Source organism: Cnephaeus nilssonii (assembly GCF_951640355.1).
Source record: "Cnephaeus nilssonii genome assembly, chromosome: 16".
Classification (NCBI taxonomy): domain Eukaryota; kingdom Metazoa; phylum Chordata; class Mammalia; order Chiroptera; family Vespertilionidae; genus Cnephaeus; species Cnephaeus nilssonii.
Window position 1 is genome coordinate 21,500,545 of NC_137087.1, and position 22,088 is coordinate 21,522,632.

General features: G+C 39.3%; 1 protein-coding gene and 1 pseudogene across 3 annotated transcripts in view; both read right to left on the reverse strand.

Moving 5' to 3' along the window:
* Positions 1–2,747: 2,747 nt before the first annotated feature.
* Positions 2,748–22,088, reverse strand: part of VPS26A (VPS26 retromer complex component A) — a 31,016-nt gene continuing 11,675 nt past the window's right edge. For both annotated transcript variants that reach the window (XM_079793318.1, XM_079793319.1), the window contains exons 3-9: positions 20,927–21,002; positions 19,815–19,971; positions 19,030–19,194; positions 15,512–15,618; positions 11,424–11,492; positions 9,177–9,319; positions 2,748–3,172 (exon numbers count right to left, since the gene is read on the reverse strand). In XM_079793318.1, coding sequence (XP_079649444.1) covers positions 3,059–3,172; positions 9,177–9,319; positions 11,424–11,492; positions 15,512–15,618; positions 19,030–19,194; positions 19,815–19,971; positions 20,927–21,002 — 831 coding nt within the window. In that variant the 3' untranslated portion in view covers positions 2,748–3,058. The remainder of the gene's footprint in view (positions 3,173–9,176; positions 9,320–11,423; positions 11,493–15,511; positions 15,619–19,029; positions 19,195–19,814; positions 19,972–20,926; positions 21,003–22,088) is intronic.
* Positions 11,502–15,488, reverse strand: LOC307112483 (small ribosomal subunit protein eS25-like; annotated as a pseudogene). Its single transcript has 2 exons — positions 14,016–15,488; positions 11,502–13,796 (listed from the first exon to the last, which is right to left on the reverse strand). The product of its transcript is annotated as a small ribosomal subunit protein eS25-like (transcript).

Below are 22,088 nucleotides of genomic sequence, written 5' to 3' on the forward strand. Positions count from 1 at the left end.
CCCCCCAAATACTCCTAAGAAATCATTTGCAAGTGTCCTTTACCCCCATTTTCCCCTATCAATTATTTAAGCCCCAAATTTAACCAACCCTTTAAGTCACATTTTCGTAAATTCCCTTATACTCAAATCTGTGTTTTTTTCTCCTGCTAATCTGTCTTTTGTCAGTTTCATTAGCAGGCTCCCAAACAGATGAGTTAGGGAAAAAGGTTATCCTCCTCAACAATTCAGAACAATGAAAATTCTTCACTAGTGGGAAAAATAACTATTTAAATGGTTCAGACAATGGTCTGGGTAGCTCTTTTTAATGCTGATGTCCAGGCCCCTGAAATTCTGATTTTAGTGGTCTGGGTAGGATCCGGCATGGTTATTTTCAAAAACTACTGAAGTGATTTAAACATACAGCCAGGCCCTAGCCCGTTTGGATCAATGGATAGTGCATCGGCCCGCCTGGGTTCGATTCTAGTCAAGGGCACTCGGACTTGATCCCCAGTAGCGGGTGTGCAGGAAGCAGCCGATCAAGGATTCTCTTTCATCATTGAAGTTTATTTCTTCCTCTCCCTTCCTCTCTAAAATCAATAAAAATATATTTAAAAACAAACATGCAGCCAGGATTGAGAACCTCTGGATTAGATTGTACTCGATGAAAACACAAGTTTCTTTTCCAGTTTACTCAGATTAACTGGCCAGCTTTTTACTCAATTCACCAAATACTGAATTCAAATTTTTATTTTTCAAATTGGTTCTGCAACAAAGTCAAGCAAAGTGAGTAAGCATCCTATTGTTAGGGGCAGAAATAGAATAGTGGAGACTAGCTGTAAGAAATGTTAATCATGCTGTTGACCGTGATTGTCCTGTTTTGATTAGAGAAAGCACATTCTAACCTGGCTGAGTTGTACACCCTGGGATATGGGAGTTAACATCAAATGCAGTCCATTCTCCTTTTCCAAGAAACGATCATCACGAAGATTAACAACTTTGTTGCTGAAATAATCTGGTCCAGAGGTCCCGGGGCTTTGTGAACCCCGCAGCCCACATTGCCTGTTACCTGTAACCATTATACCTCGCCTACTTCCCATCCCTGTAATTTCTACTTTCCCACGTAATCTTTGTCCTTCTATCCAATATAAGTAGCTGGCTTATGGGGAGGGGCAGAGATTTCTGTGGCTGACCTGCTGCTCTCCCATGCTGCCGGCAGTATTGGAATAAACGCTCATATATGATTCAACCCTGTCTCTGCTTAATTGGCTCAAGTAGTGACAGGCAGCCCACACCCATTAGTTATCCGGCTTCTCCAATTGACAGTGTTTTAAGCCACCTAATTAATAGTTTTATGTAGCTATTTAAAATTGAAACTGGCAATATTTATTAAAAAATTAAATTTTCGTAATTATAGCTTCCTGAACTGTTGAGCAATCTGACAATGAGAAGAGATCTGAGAAAAGAATTATTTTAATCATTTAAAGCAAGTTCAGTATCTGTTTCAAATTCTTTATTATACACCATGGTCACATGTTTTGTGGCTGGATAAATACAATTGGTTTTCAAATTTTCTGTGAATATTTTCTAGATTACATGCAAGTGACCATGAGAATATTTGGCATTTTTAAATTTTGAAACTCTGAACAGGCACTTGCATGAAAGGGAAATATGACCATTTACATATATCCACATTTAAAATAGATGCCCCAGCACATGGCACATGGAACCTGTTGCCAGAAAAGAAGTTGGTTACCGACCATTTTATCAAAGTGCCATAGTAGTAAAACAAGTTTAAAGAAATGTAATTTGGATTACTTACTCATAAAGTAAGGTTAACTCACGAGACTTGCACTGAAGTGTATAAAATATATTGGTACAAAAACCAATGAATCATATGTGGAGTAGTTTCACACAACAGGCTTCGTTGTTTTAGTTCCTACACCCCACATTTAGTGCGTCTGAGATCAGACCTTAGGCACATGACTGCAGCTTTTTTATAGACATTGAACAAATGACTTGAATTCAGTATTAAAATTTAAACAGAGTGGGTGAAATTTAAAATTGAGTTTGAACGAGCCCAAGTTCCAATTTAACAAACATGATATTGTCCCAGATCTGGATAACTATATGCTTATTAACAGGTCCACCTAAATCACCCCCATCCTCAAATTCTTATCTTCAAAGGGAAGAGAATATTTGTAAAGTCAAGAAAATTATATTTGCATGTATGTGGTAAAAGGATTCCTTAAAAAATTTTTTTTCAAAGAATTAACAGAAAAATTATAGAGTTTTAACAAATTCTAAATGCCAACATAGACTCAACTCGACAATGCAGAAAACATACAGTGTACCTGCTGGATAGTAGTAGCAGAATGGTTACTTAGCGTGACAGAAAAATAAAAAGGCTGTAAAGGACATGCCACATGATTTCTGCGAGGAAAACGTTAATATTCTTACCACAGAAGACTTCAAAGAATAAAACTCAGGAAGCTTTGGAATGGTAGACTCAGAAGCACTTACAGTGAAACATTCCATTTGCATTTCTCAAATATACATGTAAGAACATAAATGTAGTACTCAAAAATATTAAGATGCCATGTTTTAAATCTCTGTAGGATGTAAGGGCCACTCAGGTTTTCCAATTTTATTTGAACACAAAATATTTAATTTTGTATGTAGAAGGTAAGAGGTAATTATTGGCATGAAATAGAAGAAATTGGTTTACAGTCTACATTATGCATAAAGAAAGCAAAATTACAATTGCCAGCCTACTCATGAAAATCTTTAATGTTTATACTGGTGCATATATGAGTGCTTATCATCAAAGTGTGCAGTAAAAAAACAAAACGGCAGCTTAAGAAAGTTCCAGTGTTTCAAAGAAAGCACTTTTTTAAATGTAGTACATGTAAGAATATTTAGTTATATCATAAAATAAATGCAGCACTGTAAGATAAAGGAAGACTATTATACATGGACTTTTGGCCTTCCCCCTGCTTCATGCTGCAACCATCTTTAATCAGCCAAACTTAATCTCAACAGTTCTAAGAGTTTTTATTTTTATTTTTCTCTCCTATTCAGTTCACATTTCAGGCTGTTCAGGAGAGGCCTGTGATTCTGGTGATTCAAATCGCTGGTGAAAGTTTGTTCTCTGTTTCCTCAGTTTTTCAGGAGCTTTTCTCCATAAAATGATCTCCTAGTAAAAGAAATACAAGATAACAACAAATCAATGTTCTCATATTATGCCTTAAATTTTCATCATGAAAATGCTGCCATTTCTATTTTAACCAAAACAAAATGAAATTCGTCCCTACTAAAGCCCTGATTGACCTACTTTCTTATAGTTCTAATCTTGGAATGTCCTTTCTGCGAACTCTGCCCCCACCAGCACACATGCACACCACCATCACCAATCTAATGTGGCACAAAATTCTAGCTACTACTGATTTAAAGAATAAATCTGGGGAGAAACCAAGATGGCAGCATAGGTAAACACCTGAACTTGCTGCCTTGCACAACCACTTTAACCTTTTGCACTTGGATGTCAAGTGTGACTCGACATGGTTAGCATCGGTAGCAGCTCGAGAAAAAAAGCAAGCGAGTGCAAAGGGTTAAAACTACAACTAAAAGACAAAACGGACATCATCCAGAACCACAGGAAGGCTGGCTGAGTGGAAATTCTACAACTAGAAGGGAAGAGAAAAGCACACTGAGACTCGGAGGAGCTGCGGAAGTAAAGTGCAGAGGTTCGCAGGCGCGCACGGAGAGGGCTGGCAACTGAGTACACGGCTATCTTTTTCAAACAGGAGGGAGACACAAGCTCCCGAATGCTCTGAACTCCAGTTCCGGGCGAGACTCTGGGGACCCAGACTCATACAGGAAAAACTGGACTGTTTAGCAGCGGGCGAAACTCGAGGGTGGCTTTCTCTCAGAGGTGCTTGCAGCAATTACTGAGGGACACGGAGACCTGGGGGCCTCTTAGGGCAGGGCTGACAGGAAGCCATTGCTGTTTACTCTGCCCTGAGACTCCATCCCATCCAAGCTATGCACAGAGGCTTTTGCATATGAATGGCCTGGTCCTTTGAAATCTAAACTTACCTAACAAACTGCAGCTGAGTCAGAGAGACCCAGAACATCCAAAAGAAGGCCCAAGGCCCCACAGCAGCTTGCACTGCTTCACAGCTGGGCCTCATCTGGGCACCTCCAAAACCCAAACAAAGAAGAGGAATCTGCAGATCTCTCCGTAGCTCTTGCTGGGTGGCCTCAGGCAGAGGCTAAATTAGCACCTCCTTGGAGATCCAAGAGCCAGTGTACCCAGGGGTCAGAGTAGGACTATCCAGATTACAACTCCTCAGATCCATAAAGGACACACTCAGGGGGCAGACTCAGTGAGCACCAAAGCCCCACTGAATCAAGTCTTGCCTCATAAGGGTGTCTCCAGCACAGAAGTTCTCCCATCATAGACACAGCTGATCCTCACAGCCAATTGGCCTGGAGGTCAATTCCCCCCAGTGATACCAACAACAATCAAGGCTTAACTACAACAAGACTGTGCACACAGCCCACAAAGGGGTGCACCAAGAGTGTCCACCTCAGGTAACTGGGGAGGGGAGGCTGAGCCACTGGGCCCTATAGGACACCTAATATACAAAGCCACTCTATCAACACAGGGAAGCAGCCAAAATGCGGAGACAAAGAAATAGGTCACAAATGAAAGAAATGGAAGAAAGCAAACCACTGGATATAGAGTTCAAAACCACGGTTATAAGATTTTTTCAAGAATTTTCTAGAAAAGTCCGATAAATTTAGTGAGACCCTCGAGGATATGAAAAAGGACCAACTAGAAATTAAGCATACACTGACTGAAATAAAAAATAATATACAGAGATCCAACAGCAGACTAAAGGATCGCAAGAATCAAGTCAAATATTTGAAATACAAAGAAGGAAAAAACACCCAACCGGAAAATCAAAAAGAAAAAAGAATCCAAAAATATGAAGATAGTGTAAAGAGCCTCTGGGACAACTTCAAGCGTACCAACATCAGAATTATGGGGGTACCAGAAGAAGAGAGAGAGCAAGATACTGAAAACATATTTGAAAAAATAATGACAGAAAACTTCCCCCACCTGGTGAAAGAAATAGACCTAGAAGTCCAGGAAGTGCAGAGAACCCCAAACAAAAGGAATCCAAAGAGGACCACACCAACACACATCATAATTAAAATGCCAAGGGCAAAAGACAAAGAGAGAATATTAAAAGCAGCAAGAGAAAAACAGTTAGTTACCTACAAGGGAGTACCCATACGATTGTCAGCTGATTTCTCGACAGAAACTATGCAGGCCAGACGGGAGTGGCAAGAAATATACAAAGTGATGAACAGCAAGAACCTACAACCAAGATTACTCTACCCAGCAAAGCTATCATTCAGAATTGAAGGGCAGATAAAGAGCTTCACAGATAAGAAAAAGCTAAAGGAGTTCTTCACCACCAAACCAGTATTATATGAAATGCTGAAAGGTGTTCTTTAAGAAGAGGAAGAAGAAGAAAAAGGTAAAGATAAATATTATGAACAACAAATACATATCTATCAACAAGTGAATCTAAAATTCAAGTGAATAATAAGTCTGATGAACAGAATAATCTTGCGAATATAATAGAATCAGGGGCATAGAAAGGGGGTGGATTGACAATCCTCAGGGAGAAAGGGGTGTGGGGGGTGCAGGAAGAGACTGGACAAAAATCGTACACCTATGAATGAGGACGGGGGGGGTGGATAAGGGCATGGGGTGGGGTGGGAACTGGGTGGAGGGGAGCTATGGGGGGAAAAAAGAGGAACAACTGTAATAATCCTATCTAATAAAGAGGGAATATGCTAATTGACCATCACTCCATCACAAAGATGGCTGCACCCACAGCTGAAGCCAAGTTCCCATAAGGAGCCTTAACGAGCAATCAGCAGGGACCTGAGGCTACACCCTCCCCCGCCCCCGTAGGGCTTGACAGGGAACCTGAGGCCACAACCCCCACCCGGCGGGGCTTGATGGGAGACCTGAGGCCATGCCCCCCACCCGGCGGGGCTTGATGGGGGACCTCAAGGTGTGCTTCCCGTCCTGGTGCTGGGCTAGGGGACCTCAGGCTGCTCCCTCTGCCCCAGCGCCAGGCTGGGGGACCTCAGGCCGCGCCCTCCACCAGGTGGGGCTTGACAGGGGACCTCTGGCCATGCCCCCCACCCAGCAGGGCTTGACAGGGGACCTCAAGGTGCACCCCCAGTGCTGGGTCAGGGGAATTCAGGCCATGCCCTCCACCCCAGCACCAGGCCAGGGGACCTGAGGCTGTACCCCCCTTCCTGGCTGGGCTTGACAGGAGACCTCAGGCCGTGCCTCCCGCCTTGGCACTGGGCCAGGGGACCTGAGCCTGTGCCCCTGCCTGGTGGGGCTTGACAGGAGACCTCCACCCAGTGGGGCTTGACAGGGGACCTCAAGATGCACCCCCCAGTGCTGGGTCGGGGGAACTCAGGCTGCACCCCCCACCCAACGAGGCTTGACGGGGGACCTGAAGACATGCCCCCCGCCCTGGTCTAGGCTGGGGGACCTCAGACAATGCCCCCCCGTCCTGGCGCCGGGCCAGGGGACCTGAGGCTATGTCCCCTGCCCAGCGGGGCTTGGCAAGGGTGGGACTGGCCAGGTCTGGATCTAGCCCAATGGGGGCAGGGGCCGGCCGGGTCTGGGTCTCATGCGATTTTGAGGCGCATGTGGGTGGGTGGGGACTTGACTCTCTGACAGGAGGAAGGTTTTCATTTATATTTTACTAATTTTCTTTCATCTCTGACACTTCTATTATAGAGAAAGGGCAAATAGCAATATTAAATTATTTCCTCTAATTAATCCCCTTTTAATGTGCACGAATTTCGTGCGCCGGGCCACTAGTCTGAACAATAAAGATTTAAAAACAAAAACAAGCCGAAACTGGTTTGGCTCAGTGGATAGAGCGTCGGTCTGCGGACTGGAAGGTCCTGGGTTTGATTCCGGTCAAGGGCATGTACATTGGTTGCGGGCACATCCCCGGTGGGGGGTGTGCAGGAGGCAGCTGGTCAATGTTTCTCTCTCATCGATGTTTCTAGCTCTCTATCCCTCTCCCTTCCTCTCTGTAAAAATATCAATAAAATATATTATAAAAAAAAAAAAAAAGAAACAAAAACCAAGAATAAATCTGTTCTTTGGTTTGCTGTTCCAACGCCCTTATCCAAGTTCAAGCCCTGTCATTTCAGTCTTCGATACTAAAATACCTTTTGGTAGATCAATGCCTCACTTGCCTGAGGCTCCTTTCTAATTCATCCTTCCTATCACTACCAGATTAATCTAAAACAGTGCTTGGATTGCTCAATAGTTCTCAGTGCCTACAGGACAACCTCCAAGCAGGCATTCAAGGTCCTCCAAAACCTTTATCCAATATACAACATCACTCCCTTCCCTCTCTACATCCCCATCCCCCACCAGCCAAACTAAGTTACTCTCTGCCACCAACACACTCCAAATAAGCTTGCCCTGTATCTTCCCCTATATATTCTTCAACACTATTCCTCAGCCTATCTAAACCTGACCCCAACCAATCTACTCTGAGGGCTCTTCTCTTCTGAATTCCTAAAATTGTTTTCTACATAAAGCCATGACAGGCTGTTTTGGGGATTGTTGTTTTTTTAACCAACATCAGAATTTAAACATCCAAATGAATGCCCATGGGAAGCAATATACTTATTCAGCAGAGTCACAACTGATTTGGAAATTGTAAATTTCATGTAATCTATTTTAAAATTATAAATTACCTATGTTTAATTACACAGTATATGGAATGGAATAAATTTTCTGTCTTCTAAATTACTGTCAAACTATTAAGTTTTCTGTTATTTAACTTACATAATTTTTTCCCATATATGTGCAATGTATAAACCTTGAGGCTAATCCATGTTTATATAAAAGGTAGTTTTTGTATTCTTCATAGTACTCAGCACAAAATAATTTCTAATTAGTTTTGAACACTCAACTGACATGCAAATACTTATTAATCTGGTTCAGAATACAAAAAAATAAAATTCTAGCCTGGCCGGTGGTGCAGTGGTTGAGTGTTGACCTATGAAACAGGAGGTCACCCTTTGACTCCCAGTCAGAACACAAGCTGGGATTGCAGGCTTGATCCCCAGCAGGCAGCTGATCAATGATTCTCATCATTGATGTTTCTATATCTGTCTCCCTCTCTCTTCCTCTCTAAAATCAATAAAAATATATTTTTTAAAAAATTCTAATCACAGCCCTAGCCAGTTTGGCTCAGTGGATAGAGCATCGGCCTTCAGAATGAAGGGTCCCAGGTTTGATTCTGGTCAAGGGCATGTGCCCAGGTTGCGGGCTCGATCCCCAGTAGGAGGTGTGAAGGAGGCAGCCAATCAATGATTCTCTCTCATCATTGATGTTTCTCTCTCTCTCTCCCTTTCCCTTCCTCTCTGAAATCAATAAAAATATATTTTTAAAAAATTCTAATCACAATCTTCATTCAAAATTCACCAAAGGCTTTGATTTCGAAATGAGAACAAGTTTTGTGATAAACATTTTATATATAAAAGTATTAAATCTGGGTCATCTCATGGACATTTATAATAGAATAAGAAAATAAGGGAAACTCCAAAATCCATCAAGTTAATTCAGTCATTAAAAATGTTAATGGAAATTTGTATTAATAAAGGAAAGATGTTCAAGACACTGCTGAGTAAAAAAGTAAAGAACATGCTTTATGTGTTCTAAACACATGCACAATTTTGTCTGGAATATTAGTCACAATAAAGGTGGAATTTTTGATGACCTTTACTTCAATTTGTTCTTTATTGCCTGTTTTTTTGTTTGTTTGTTTTTTGTGTGTGTTTTGTTTTGTTTTTTTTACAAATAGCGGGTATTGCTTTTATGAAAAACAAAACTCTTGAGAAAAATAAAAGCCCTGCTAAATTGTAGCCCATTCCAGAGTCTTGAAGAATGATTGGGACAAGATCTATCACAATACAATTCCATTCATGCCTACTTCCTTATACTCACAGGTTTTCACTTACTTATTATTAACCCACTTGCTCAGTATAATAAAACTTAGAAAAATGAGTTTGTCCAGGTGTTTTTATAACTGCCACTGAACAAAATACCAGCCTGGGTAGCACCATACCTGCTGCTTGAAGTACCTTCTGTCTTCCTCATCAACAAGGACCAGATTCAAAAAGTACCTTACTGAAAATTTTTTGTTCACATCTCTCATTGTTGGAGTTGGGTCATATCCCGCTAAAAATAGTCTTATTGGAATTGATTCACCTGAAAGAAAAGCAATTTCCACTGAATTCTAAAAGATTATTAAATATAGTCACATAACCAGAACTAATCTTTATAGAGAAGATACCAATGCTTCCATTCCTCATGAGTGGGCAGCATAAGTAAAACTTTAAACCAGGGTTTCTCAGCCTTGGCACTATTAACATTTTGAGCTTGTTAATTCTTTGGTGTGGGTAAGGTCCTATGCACTGTAAGAAGTTTAGCAGCATCCCTGGCCTCTACCCACAAGATTCCAGCAGCATTTCCCAAGTGTGACAACCAAAAATGTCTCCAAGTATTGCCAAATCTCCTAGGGGTGGGGGTAGTGAGCAGGGAGGGGTGATGGTGGCAAAACTGCCCCTAGATGAGAACCACTGTTCTGGCGCCAGAATGCCTAAATTCTAATCCCAACTCTACCGTCTACTGGATGCATGACCTTCACCAAATTACTTAACAATTCTGTTTCGAGTTCCTCATACATGAAATGGGAACCAATAACACCCATCTTATAAAGAATTTGTTAAGACTACTAGTATATGGGTTAACACTAGATATAAAAAGCTTAGAACAGTGCCAGCAGGTAAGGGCTGCTTTAGTGGTTTTATCTTCTGTTTTCACTAAGTTTACCATAATTTCTAATCATGTGTGTAAATTCTTGTATACTTATTACTAATTTATCCAAAGCAACAAACATGTTCAGAATGATGACATACCTTTATTACAAAAAAAAAAAAAAGGTTGCTATTCAGATTCTCATGGCTTCTCTTTTCCTAGGGGTAACTGTTTGCATATTGTTTGGAATCTTTTTATATAATAAAGTTCTTGTACACATCTATTTCCTGAGATATAAAACGCATCGTTTTATATAAAAATTTGTGACTGCTGGAATTTTACAAAGTAATATTGCATAATATAACAGCACACACACAGGGGGCCTGGAGTCAGAAAGCACTGGGTTCAAACTCCAACTCTGCAATGATTAGCTGCTGAAGGAAACCAGATATGTCACCACAAAATATGCCTCTGACATTATTTTGAGCCAAAGGCAATTAAAAAGCAGCAAAAGCAGAAATGCCTCCCCCTTTTCTGCCTAAAGGCAGGATACAAATTTTCCTTTAATGGAGACAGATTCATCAGCCCAGGATGGCACCAAAGGAATCATCAGTTTCCTCCCATGTATTTACACACACCCCCCGCCACGTTTGCCGCCCTTAGGAGCCTAAAATTTACTTTCTTTGTCTAGTCATTGCTGTCCAAATTTACTGTCCTTCTGAAGATGCTATATTATAAACTGAAATTCTAAGCCACCACTTTGAGTTATGTTTTGCTGAGGTTTCTCCTGCACAATGTGCACTGCATACATGAAGCAAACTCTCTTCTTCTCTTAGTAATCTTTTTGTTCAACAGCCCCAGCTAAAAATCTAAGATGGGTAGAAGTCAAGTTCTGCCTCCTCTACACTATCACCTGTAACAGGTTTAACCCCTCTGCATCTTGGTTTCATCTGTGACAGAAGGAATACCACCCCCCAACTCAAAGGGTGGCAGCGAACTTTACAACACCTGGCAGCAGAGTTGGCACTCAATAAACAATAGCTACTTTTTGAAGTAATTACTAACAGAGTTAGAAAAAGCCAAGGCATACATTTAAAATGATAAATATTGGCTTTATTACTTTACACACTGAAGATTATCTAGTAATGAAACTGCTTATATTCTTGGGGGCTATAAGGACTCTAGAATCCCACAGAAATTAATGCTCACCTATATTTCACCTTATGTTCAGCAAGAATCAAAAAGATTTACAGAGAGGAACTATTATAACAGACTACAATAAAAATATTACAAATTCAGAACTAGAGAAGATATGCATGCCTTCTAAATTCTAAATGTAAAGAGTAAAAAAATTAAACCTTATTTCAGACTATAAAGTACTATTATAATCTTCTCAGTATATATACAAAGATGATCTTGAAAACCATCATTAAAGAAAATCATTTTAAGAATTCACAAAGATTCTTATACTACGTAAATACTTTCAAACAAAACTGTCATGAACATTGCTGTTTGCACTACCTATAACACAAAAGAAACAAATGAAAAGTGTTACCTTTGACTGGTGCACCATCCATTATTTCATATTTAGCAATTGTTTCTGTTTCTGTTGTGGTACTGGGTCCTAGTGCAATAATGTAAATGGTATTAAATATTTCCATAATATAATTTCCAGTTCTTCTCATTTTCCTACTATATTTTAGTACTAATTTATCTTTCTATTTTGTGAAAATGTTGACCATTCTTTTTTTTTTTTTTTAAATTGATTTCAGAGAAGAAAGGAGAGGGAGAGAGAGAGAGAAACATCAATGATAAGAGAGTCATTGATCGGCAACCTCCTGCACACACTACAATGGGGATCGAGCCCACAACCCGGACATGTGCCCTGACCAGGAATCAAATGGTGGCTTCCTGGTTGATTCCAGGAATCAAACGGTGGCTTCCAACCACTGAGCCACACATGCAAAGACTAAAGTCTGTTCTGGATTATGACTATAGATTTTTTTTTTAAATTTTCTAGAATCAAACAATTTTTAATACTCAGAAAAAAATGTTTCAATAAACAATTTTTAAAACAAATGGGAACTTGAAGTTTGGTTTTAATGTCTTTAAATAACTAACTTTTTAAAAAATATGTTTTATTAATTTTTTACAGAGAGGAAGGGAGAGAGATAGTTAGAAACATCGATGAGAGAGAAACATCGATCAGCTGCCTCCTGCACACCTCCCACTGGGGATGTGCCCGCAACCAAGGTACATGCCCTCGACCAGAATCGAACCTGGGACCCTTCAGTCTGCAGGCCGACGCTCTATCCACTGGGACCCTTCAGTCCGCAGGCCGACGCTCTATCCACTGAGCCAAACCGGTTAGGGCAATAACTAACTTTTTATTAGCAAGTGAAACATAGAGATTAAGAAATCATAAATGTTTATCATTATGATTACCAATTATACATTCTTAAAAAGTGTTACCTAAAATTATTTTCAGCCAAAAAACTAACAGAGCTAAAGGGGACAAACTAAATCTATATACTAAACAAAATTAAAAAGCAGTTTATGAACCAATAAGTGATTTGGGGACAACTGGTCAGCCATCTGGAAAAAGTAAAGTTGGATCCATACTTCATAGCTTACATCAAGACAAATTCCAAATGACTTAACAATTTAAACAAAATCCCTAAACTATAATGTATTATTTTAGTAAAATCAAGCTAAGAAAATTCTTAGAACCTCTGTGTGAAAAAGAACTGTCATAAAACCCAAAGTCCATAAAAAGAAAACCTAATAAACTAAATAAATATCAAGAACTTCTACATGGCATAAAGCACCATAGCAAGACAATCTGGGGAAATTTTTTTTTCTGCTCTTAACAGAAAAAGATATTGATTTCCCTAATACATAGTTTCTACAAATATGAAAAGACTAGTAATCCAATGGAAATGGGGCAAAGGATTTGGATAGGCAGTTTATAGAAGAAATACAAATGGCTTTTATACATATGAAAAGATGCTCACCCTCACCCAGAATGAGCAAGTTAAATTCAAGTAACAATGGAAAACTTCTTCCCCCTACCCATGAGATCAGCTAAAAATGTTATAACCTTGTGCTGGTGAGAAGAGAGGGGGAAAAGGCACTCCCTACATTCATTGCTGGTAGATGCAAATTGTTACAAACCCTAAAGAGGGCAAACTGGTATTGTGTATCAAAATTAAAAATGAATATACTCTTTGAAATAGCAATTCTACTTCTAAGATTTTATCTTGCACACACATATACACACACACAGGCAAAATGACATTAACTGAAGCACTTTTTGTAATAACAGAAGACTGGAAACAACCTGTATGCATACCAATAGCAGAGTGGTTAAATACTAGTACATACATCGAATGGAATACTATAAAAAAAGATGAAGTGTTCTTTCTTATGTATTGATAGGGAAGATCTCTAAGATACATTACTAAGTGAAAAAGCACGTCTGTATTGTATGTAACCATTTAACTGAAAAGGGGGGCTATAACACAGAGGAACTTACATATAAATGCATAAATAGAAGGAATTATTTTATTTAATTTTTATTTTTCAAAATGAACAGCTGGTGAGACAAACCTGTTGTTCACGCATCTTTTTTTTTAAAATATATTTTATTGATTTTTTACAGAGAGGAAGAGAGAGGGATAGAGAGTTAGAAACATCGATGAGAGAGAAACATCGATCAGCTGCCTCTTGCACACCCCCCACTGGGGATGTGCCCGCAACCAAGGTACATGCCCTTGACCGGAATCGAACCCGGGACCCCTGAGTCCGCAGGCCAACGCTCTATCCACTGAGCCAAACCGGTTTCGGCTGTTCACGCATCTTTACCAGCAGCTGGGACATCCCCACCCTTGGTGTTTCTGGTGTAAACTACTTGAGCTGTGATTTGAAACTAGATCATTGTTTGTGCTATTGATTTTTATAAAGAGAAGAAGGGAAGTAGGTGGGGAGAGAGAGAGAGGCCGGGGGGCGGGGGGAGAGGGAGAGGGAGAGAGAGAGAAAGAGGATTGAGACATTGATTTGCTGTTCCACTTATTTATGCATTCATTGATTGCTTCTTGTATGTGCCCTGACGGGACATCGAACCTGCAACCTTTGCTTAACTGAGTACCTGCCATGGCGGGAAACTAGTAAGTCCTTTACTAAGGAGCTCCTTAAGGGCTGCCCTGGCCAAGGAACCCTGGATCTTCAGTCTTTCAAGAGATAACAGTGGGCTTATAAGCTTGTAGCTGGGAACTTCCTTACAGAGTTTGTCATATGTCACTTTGTCAAACAAGACAAGGTTATTGAGCTTGGCCCGAACTTTGCCTTTGGACCATTTCTTTTGGCCTTGCTCCCAGATTTGTCTTTCTTGGCCGACTCTCTAGCATCTTCCTTCTTCTTGTTGTCCTTGGGCTGCATAGCAAAACCAGAAGAGCAGCTGCTACGATAAAATGTTGGGCAAAAAGAAAGTCTAGAAGGATTTAAAAACTTACAAATGTATTACCTATGAGCAGCTGGAGTACAAAAATAGGACATTTTTTACTTTATTTTTGAACCATGTGAATTTTTTTTAGTTACCTGCAGTCAACCATGGTCCAAAAGTATTAAATGGAAAATTCCAGAAATAAACAATTCGTAAGTTTTAAATTGCTCGCTGTTCTGAGTAGCATGATGAAATCTCGTGCAGTCCCACTCCATTCTGCCTGGGACATGAATCATTTTTGTCCACTGTATCCACGCTATATAAGCTGCCTGTTCATCACTTAGTACACATGTACACACACAGGCAGTGCTTGGTGTTGCAGTGCTTGTGTTCAAGTAACCCTGTAGTACCTAACACTATGTCACCATGCCTACATCATTCAGCTCCCTTCATCCCATCACATAGGCATTGTAGCATCTCACATGATCACAAGAAAGGTAAATACTGTACAGTAAGACATTCTAAGAGAGACACATTCAGACAATTTTATTATAGTATGTTATAATTGTTCTTTATCATTCATCCTTACTATGCCTAACTTATAAATTAAACTTTACCATAAATCTGTATGCATAGGAAAAAAAAAGTATATATAGGGTCCAGTACTATCTGTAGTTTCAGGCATCCACTTCAGTCTTCAAATGTATCCCCTAGCCCCTGGCCAGTGTTGGTCACTGGTTAGAGCGTCGACTCCTGCACCAAAGGGGTGTGGGTTCAATTCCCGGTCAAAGGTACATGCCTGGGTTGCAAGTTCAATCCCCAGCCCCAGTGGGGATATGTTCAGGAGGCAACCAATCAATTTGTTTCTCTCCCACTGATGTCTCTTTCTCTCTCCCTCACTCTCTCTCTCGCCTCCCCTCCCTCCTTTCCACTCTCTCTAAAAATCAATGGAAAATATCCTCAGGCGAGGATTAACAATAATTAATTAATTAGTTAATTAGTTAAAATGTATCCCTCATGGATAAGGGGGAACTACTGTATTCAAAAATCAAATTAAAAAAAACATAAATGAGTGACTTACTGCCAGCAATATTAAGTTATCAAAGTTAATATCTAATATGAATTTTACGTTCAAATAATATTTTAAGACTTTAAAATTTCAACTAAACAGGAATTTTCATTCAAATACTCTTTCAACTTACCAATTCCTGTGATCTCTTTTTTGATCAGTTGTAACTCCATGTGTTGGATTTTTATTCTTACTAATAAGAAGTAAATTTTTCCAACAATCACATCCTTTAAATGATACCTTTGGAGGAAGAATATATCTCACTTATACCAAATATTTAAAAAACAAAGAAAAAGAGTAAAATAAGTCCTGAAAGGCTTTGTTAGACATCTTTAGATTAATAGCTATGTAAGAATACCATTTTGACTATTCATATTGTTTAATGTTGCTCTTTTTAAAAAAAGTATTAATCATTTTACAGTATGTGCTGCTTAATGATGGGGAAATGTTCTAAGAAATGCATCATTAGGGGACTCTGTTGTGCAAACATCATAGGGTGCACTACACAAACCTAGATGGTATAGCCTACACACTGTGTTTATGGTATACCACTGTTGTATATGAGGTGTGTTGCTGACCAAAATGTTGTTATGCAGCACATTAACTGTACTATAAAAATAAGGACTCAAACTTTTACTTGACTTCAATACATCTCAAAAGGAAGAATTAGCCCAGGGGTCCTCAAACTTTTTAAACAGGGGGCCAGTTCACTGTCCCTCAGATCGTTGGAGAGCCGGACTATAGTTTAAAAAAAAACTATGAACAAATTCCTATGCACACTGCTAAGTCGGCTGCTAAGCAGGACAGGCAGCGGCGGCAAAAACACCCGGCGGGCCAGATAAATGTCCTTGGCGGGCCACATGTGGCCCGCGGGCCGTAGTTTGAGGACCCCTGAGCCTGATTACTGTTCCTTACCCAGAGGTTAACTTAGTTTCCAAAGAACTTAAGCATGGAAAACTAAGATTCTTATGCTTGAAATATTAATTTGGTGTATGAAGATGTTTTTGAACAAAAAGTGTACCCAAGAGTTTAGTGTCATTGTTACTCTGAGTGCTAGAATAGTGTAGCTAACAAATCACCTGGCCTCAAAGAGAAACTCCCTAGTTGAGTTTGTTGCTGTAATATCTAATAATCAAAGATCTTTCACCCTAACCGGTTTGGCTCAGTGGATAAAGCGTCAGCCAGCAGACTCAAGGGTCCCAGGTTCGATTCCGGTCAAGGGCATGTACCTTGGTTACGGGCACATACCCAGGGGGGAGTATGCAGGAGGCAGCTGATCGATGTTTCTACCTCATCGATGTTTCTAACTCTCTATCCCTCTCCCTTCCTCTCTGTAAAAAATTAATAAAATATATTTTAAAAAAAGATCTTTCCCAAGTACCTTGAAATGAAGTGGTAATAAACTGGGAATTCCTACAATACCCAGAGGTCTTTATAAGCCTTCTCCCAAATAATATCCCAGGAGTTAACTAATGCAATTATGTGAGTCTGAAGGGAGGATCCCAGTGATAAGTTTTTAGGTCCTAAACTATCTAATAATTTTATCAACAATATAATTTAAGACTCTGAAGGATATACATCACATTTTCAGTGATAAAAACTGGGGAGTGGCCCTGGCTGGTTTGGCTCAGTGGATAGAACCTCAGCCTACGGACGGAAGGGTCCCAAGTTCGATTCCAGGTCAGGGCACATGCCCGGTTTGCAGGCTCAATCCTTAGTAGGGGGTGTGCAGGAGACAACCAATCAATGATTCTCTCTCATCATTGATGTTTCTATCTCTCTCACCCTCTCCCTTCCTCTCTGAAATCAATAAAAATATATTTTTTAAAAAAAGAAGGAACACTCTAGTAATATACATACATGGTCAATTGATTGTCAATAAAGTTGCAAAGACAATTCTTTAAAAAAAAAACTGTGGAGTGGCAACTAATAAAAATCATGTGAGAAGAGTGTGCAGGAAGGAGATAAAAGAGTGTATACATCCATTTCTTCAACAAATAAACTTTAATGAAAAAAATAGGGGGAAACCTATAAATTAGATTTAAGAGTCAACCAACCAAATTCAATGTGTTTGGATGCACTGGATATGAACAAATCTTGTTTGAATTCTGATTTGAACAAACCCTGCATGAGACAATTTATGGAAATGTGAACACTGACTGGGTATGTGAAGATATTAATGAATTATTAGTATTTCTTAGATATAAGAGTATAGTCACATTAAAAATGATAATTCTTTTAAATCTACCTTTTTTTTTATTTCAGAGAGGGAGAGATAGAAACATCAATGATGAGAGAATCATTGATCAGCTGCCTCCTGCACGCCCCCTACTGGGAATCGAGCCTGCAACCCCGGGCATGTGCCCTTGACCAGAATTGAACCTGGGACCCTTCAATCCGCAGGCCAACGCTCTATCCACTGAGCCAAACCCGCCAGGGCGATACATAATTTTTATGGGTGACATTTTATGTCTGGAATATGCTGCTATATAATCTAATGGGATTGTGGGGCTGAATACAGACAAAACAAATCTGAATAGTTGGAGCTGGGCAATGGGTACATAAGGATTCATTATACTGTTCAGATACTTTGGGATGTGTTTGAAAATTTCCATCATAAAGCTTAAAAAGGCATTAAACTATAAGAGCTCAGCCCTAGCCGGTTTGGCTCAGTGGATAGAGCATCAGCCTGCGGACTCAAGGGTCCTGGGTTCGATTCCAATCAAGGGCACATGCCCAGCTTTCGGCTCGATCCCCAGTAGGGGCTTGCAGGAGGCAGCCAATCAATGATTCTCATCATTGATGTTTCTTTTTTTTTTTCTTTTTTAATTTATTTTATTTTATTTTATTTATTTTTTACAGAGAGGAAGGGAGAGGGATAGAGAGTTAGAAACACCGATGAGAGAGAAACATCGACCAGCTGCCTCCTGCACACCCCCCACCGGGGATGTGCCCGCAACCCAGGTACATGCCCTTGACTGGAATCGAACCCGGGACCCTTCAGTCCGCAGACCGACGCTCTATCCACCGAGCCAAACCGGTTTCGGCTGATGTTTCTATTTCTCCCTTTCCCTTCCTCTCTGAAATCAATAAAAATATATATTTTTTAAAAGAGCCCATTTATATAAAAATACAACATATATAAACACATACACCTCTCCCTTTTACATGGAAAAATATATGAGAATATATTAATTGTGGTTAAATGGTAAAAGTGAAAATTTGTGATATTTTTATTTCCTTTGACTTTGCCTCATTATCAAAATTTTCAATGATGACAATATATTTATTATGTTGTTCAGAAAAAATGTATTTTTGTTTAGTTTTTAAAAGATGACCAGGCTAAAGTGATGTTGGGCCAGTAAAATAAATTTTTAGACATAAGGTTTAGTTGCCTTCTGAGATCGTAAGATGCTCTATAAAAAATGACCAAGTGGAAATTTATTAGGAATAGAATATGAAAGACACTTGCACTGAGTCAGAAGCCAGAACAAACTCCTACTAAAGTTTATTTCAGCTCAGAGTTTCTGTTGGTCTGTTAACAGCAGATTCATGTCAATTCTACCCTCATTTTGACCAATTTACAAAAACCTGAAAAGATTACTTCTTAATTTTCCCTGAACATTTAAGCTGTTTGTGAAAGGTACTTACTTTGATTTATTATATTCAAATTCTATGTGTAAACAATCTTCAATGCCCACTTCCATCTTAATAGAGTTGTTAACATCAGGGTAGGTAGCAAGCTGGTGAACAATAAGATCATATTCTTTTACCAAGTCTGTCAGTCTTCTTACTATTGTCACTTTAAGAAAATACCTATAAAGTTAATAGAAAAGTCAAGTTAAATATCCTATAAGTTTCAGTGTTTTAAAAAACCAAACATTAACTGTTTACTCAGCTTTCTCCTTGCTAGAAATCTTTTGGGATCAACTTCATTTATTTCATGAAGGAATTCTAATTTTTAAATAAATGCCCCTACCATGAAAACAAAACAAAACAAAACACAACAGTTCAATTTTAAGACTAGTGTACATACTTTTTAGATGAATTTGGAGTGCTAGCATCAAGCCTACTGGAGGAAATCTCTCTAGACCACTCCTTAATCATACAGTAAATGAGATCTGTTGGGAAACTAATGGATTTAGAGGGTAATCCATTTACACAACAAATAAAGTACCTAAGGAACAATTCATATAAAGGAAGTATATGACTAAGACTTCTCATAATGGGGTTCTCTAAATCTATAATGACAGAAGGCTCTTATTATCTCAGAAGATTAGCATTAGCCAGACAAAACAAAATATTTGACAAAATTTCTAAAAACCTTAAGTCTTCCAGTCCAGAATTATAACAGACGTTCTATTAAGACATTCAGCAGCAACCATTATTTTGTAGTTTTGACTCTGTCTACAGTTCCTAATACACCTAATTCATACCTCAAGCGGACATTGGCACCGATGTAAGATTCATATGGCTTTTCAACTTGCATAAATTCAAAATCATAACTTCTGCTCTGGGTCAATTCTCCAGGTAAGGCTAGTTCTTTCACTAGGTTTACAAATTCGTGAGTATTACTCTTGTCATTGAAAAGTTCTAAGAAATTTTAAAAAGCAAAAAACCAATTATATTTAGTATCATTTCATTAAAACCCAAACTTCTACCTCCAAAGCAAATAAAAATAAATTCATTCCTTTAATGTAGTGAGGGTTTGCCCAATATGAAGCTAACTTAAGACAAATTTCCAGCAATTATTTGAACTTCCTCCCTTCGAGGCAAAAAGTGTTTTATTCTTTTGCTTTATAGGCAAATTGATAAAACTATAATATACAAAAAACTAAAATCAACTATCAGTTAATTACTATAATTTGCTCAAGTATAATCTCATCAAGAATAGATAATGTGAATAAGCACCCATCCATTCCAATTATGATACTTTAAAAATATACAATAAAACTTAGATTTAAAACCTAGCTATATATACAGTATTATAAAGACCTATTTCCTCTTTCCTGAATCTGCAGCACCAAAAATTTATAGTTATACTACTAAATCAAGAATGTCTCTAAAATATATGTATGGAAATGTACACAAGTTGATATAGGTCAATAAGAAACTACGTCTTTCCTTTCACACAGAATTTTCTGTTGACAGATGAGTGGCTACAGGCACACACTAGATTAGGAAGACAAATGGCATGGGTAATTAGAAAGTGATGGATGAAGGTGACATATAATTGTGAGTAAAGCTGGTGAAAAAAATTGAGGCAGAAAGAAATTTCAATGAGTCAAATAATTTAGCTGAATTATTTTTCAAGGTTGGTAGGTTACATAACTCCTTTCATGTTTAGTAATTAATTTTAACAATAAAAGCAGATGAGTCAAACAATTCAAAGAAACATGATTTAATGTTTATAAAATAATTCCTTTTATTATACAAAATCAATTCCTTCTACAAAGCTAAACTCTAATTCAATTATTTAAGTGCTAAATCCAATCCTCTTCAAACTCAGTTAGCAAAGAAAAAAAGTAATACTATTTTTACAACTCACCAATTTGACCTACAAATTCAATTCTAATTCCTTGGTGTTCTAGCCTCTTTCCAGGTTGCTTAAAGGCTAGGTTTACCTGCCAAAACATGAAATTGTACGAGATGTTAATCCTTTGAATGGGCCTACCAGTTGATTCCTTCCAGATGAAAGCAATGTGTAAGAATTTCAGGTATTTATTTCTGAAGTTTGAGACACCACCAAATACCTAAATCATGACTACAGAACATATAACTTACTCAGATACAATCACTAATGAACCTATTACTTACACATACCCTTAGAATTTCTGCTTTTTTAGGAAGGAATACTTATATCTGGAGAACTAGAAATATTTAATCAAAAAAGGGGGAAAACTTTCAACTATTCAAATGTGTTTTCTAGTCAAATAGTTATACAATCCTACAACAAAAGCATTTTAATGTAAGGTAATCATTAATTCCAAGAATTAATCTAAAAGATCACTTGCAGCTTTTTGTAACCAAGATTATCTTGTGACTAGAGGCCCGGTGCACGGGATTCGTGCACTGGTGGGGGCATGGCCTGCGGGGATTGCCCGCTGTAGGAGCTCCGCTCATCCCAGTCAGCCATCAGCCAAGTGGCTGTGGACCCGCCCTCTGAGCAGCTGCTCCCTGATCTAGCATCTTTGTGGAGCCAGAGCACTCGCCTCTCCAGGGAACCCGGTCAGGGCAGGCCCAGGGACAATAGCACTGAGAGGCAGCGGAGTAGGCCTCAGTCCTGCGGCGGCCATGAACCCGCCTCCAAGCCTCCAGGGTCAGCTCCACGAGCCCAGAGGCAGCGCTGCACGGCCTTCAGGCATCCAGAGGAGGCAGCAGGGAGAGGGGAGGAGGAGCCTGGGGCAAGGAGGTGACGATGGCAGCCCCGGTTCCTGCCCATCGGCCCAGGGTTTGCAGTGGGAGCAGCCGCTCATCCCAGTCGAGTGGCGCTCCCACTGTGGCAGTGCACTGACCACCAGGGGTCAGCTCCTGCATTGAGCATCTGCCCCCTGGTGGTCAGTGTGTGTCATAATGACTGGTCAAGCAGTCATTCTGGTGGTTCCGCCGTTTGGTCACTGGGCTTTTATTATATAGGCTAATTCCTAACCTTAAAAGCAATGCTTCTGTTCTGTGTGTGCTACTCATCTTAAAAACATACTAGTAATGTC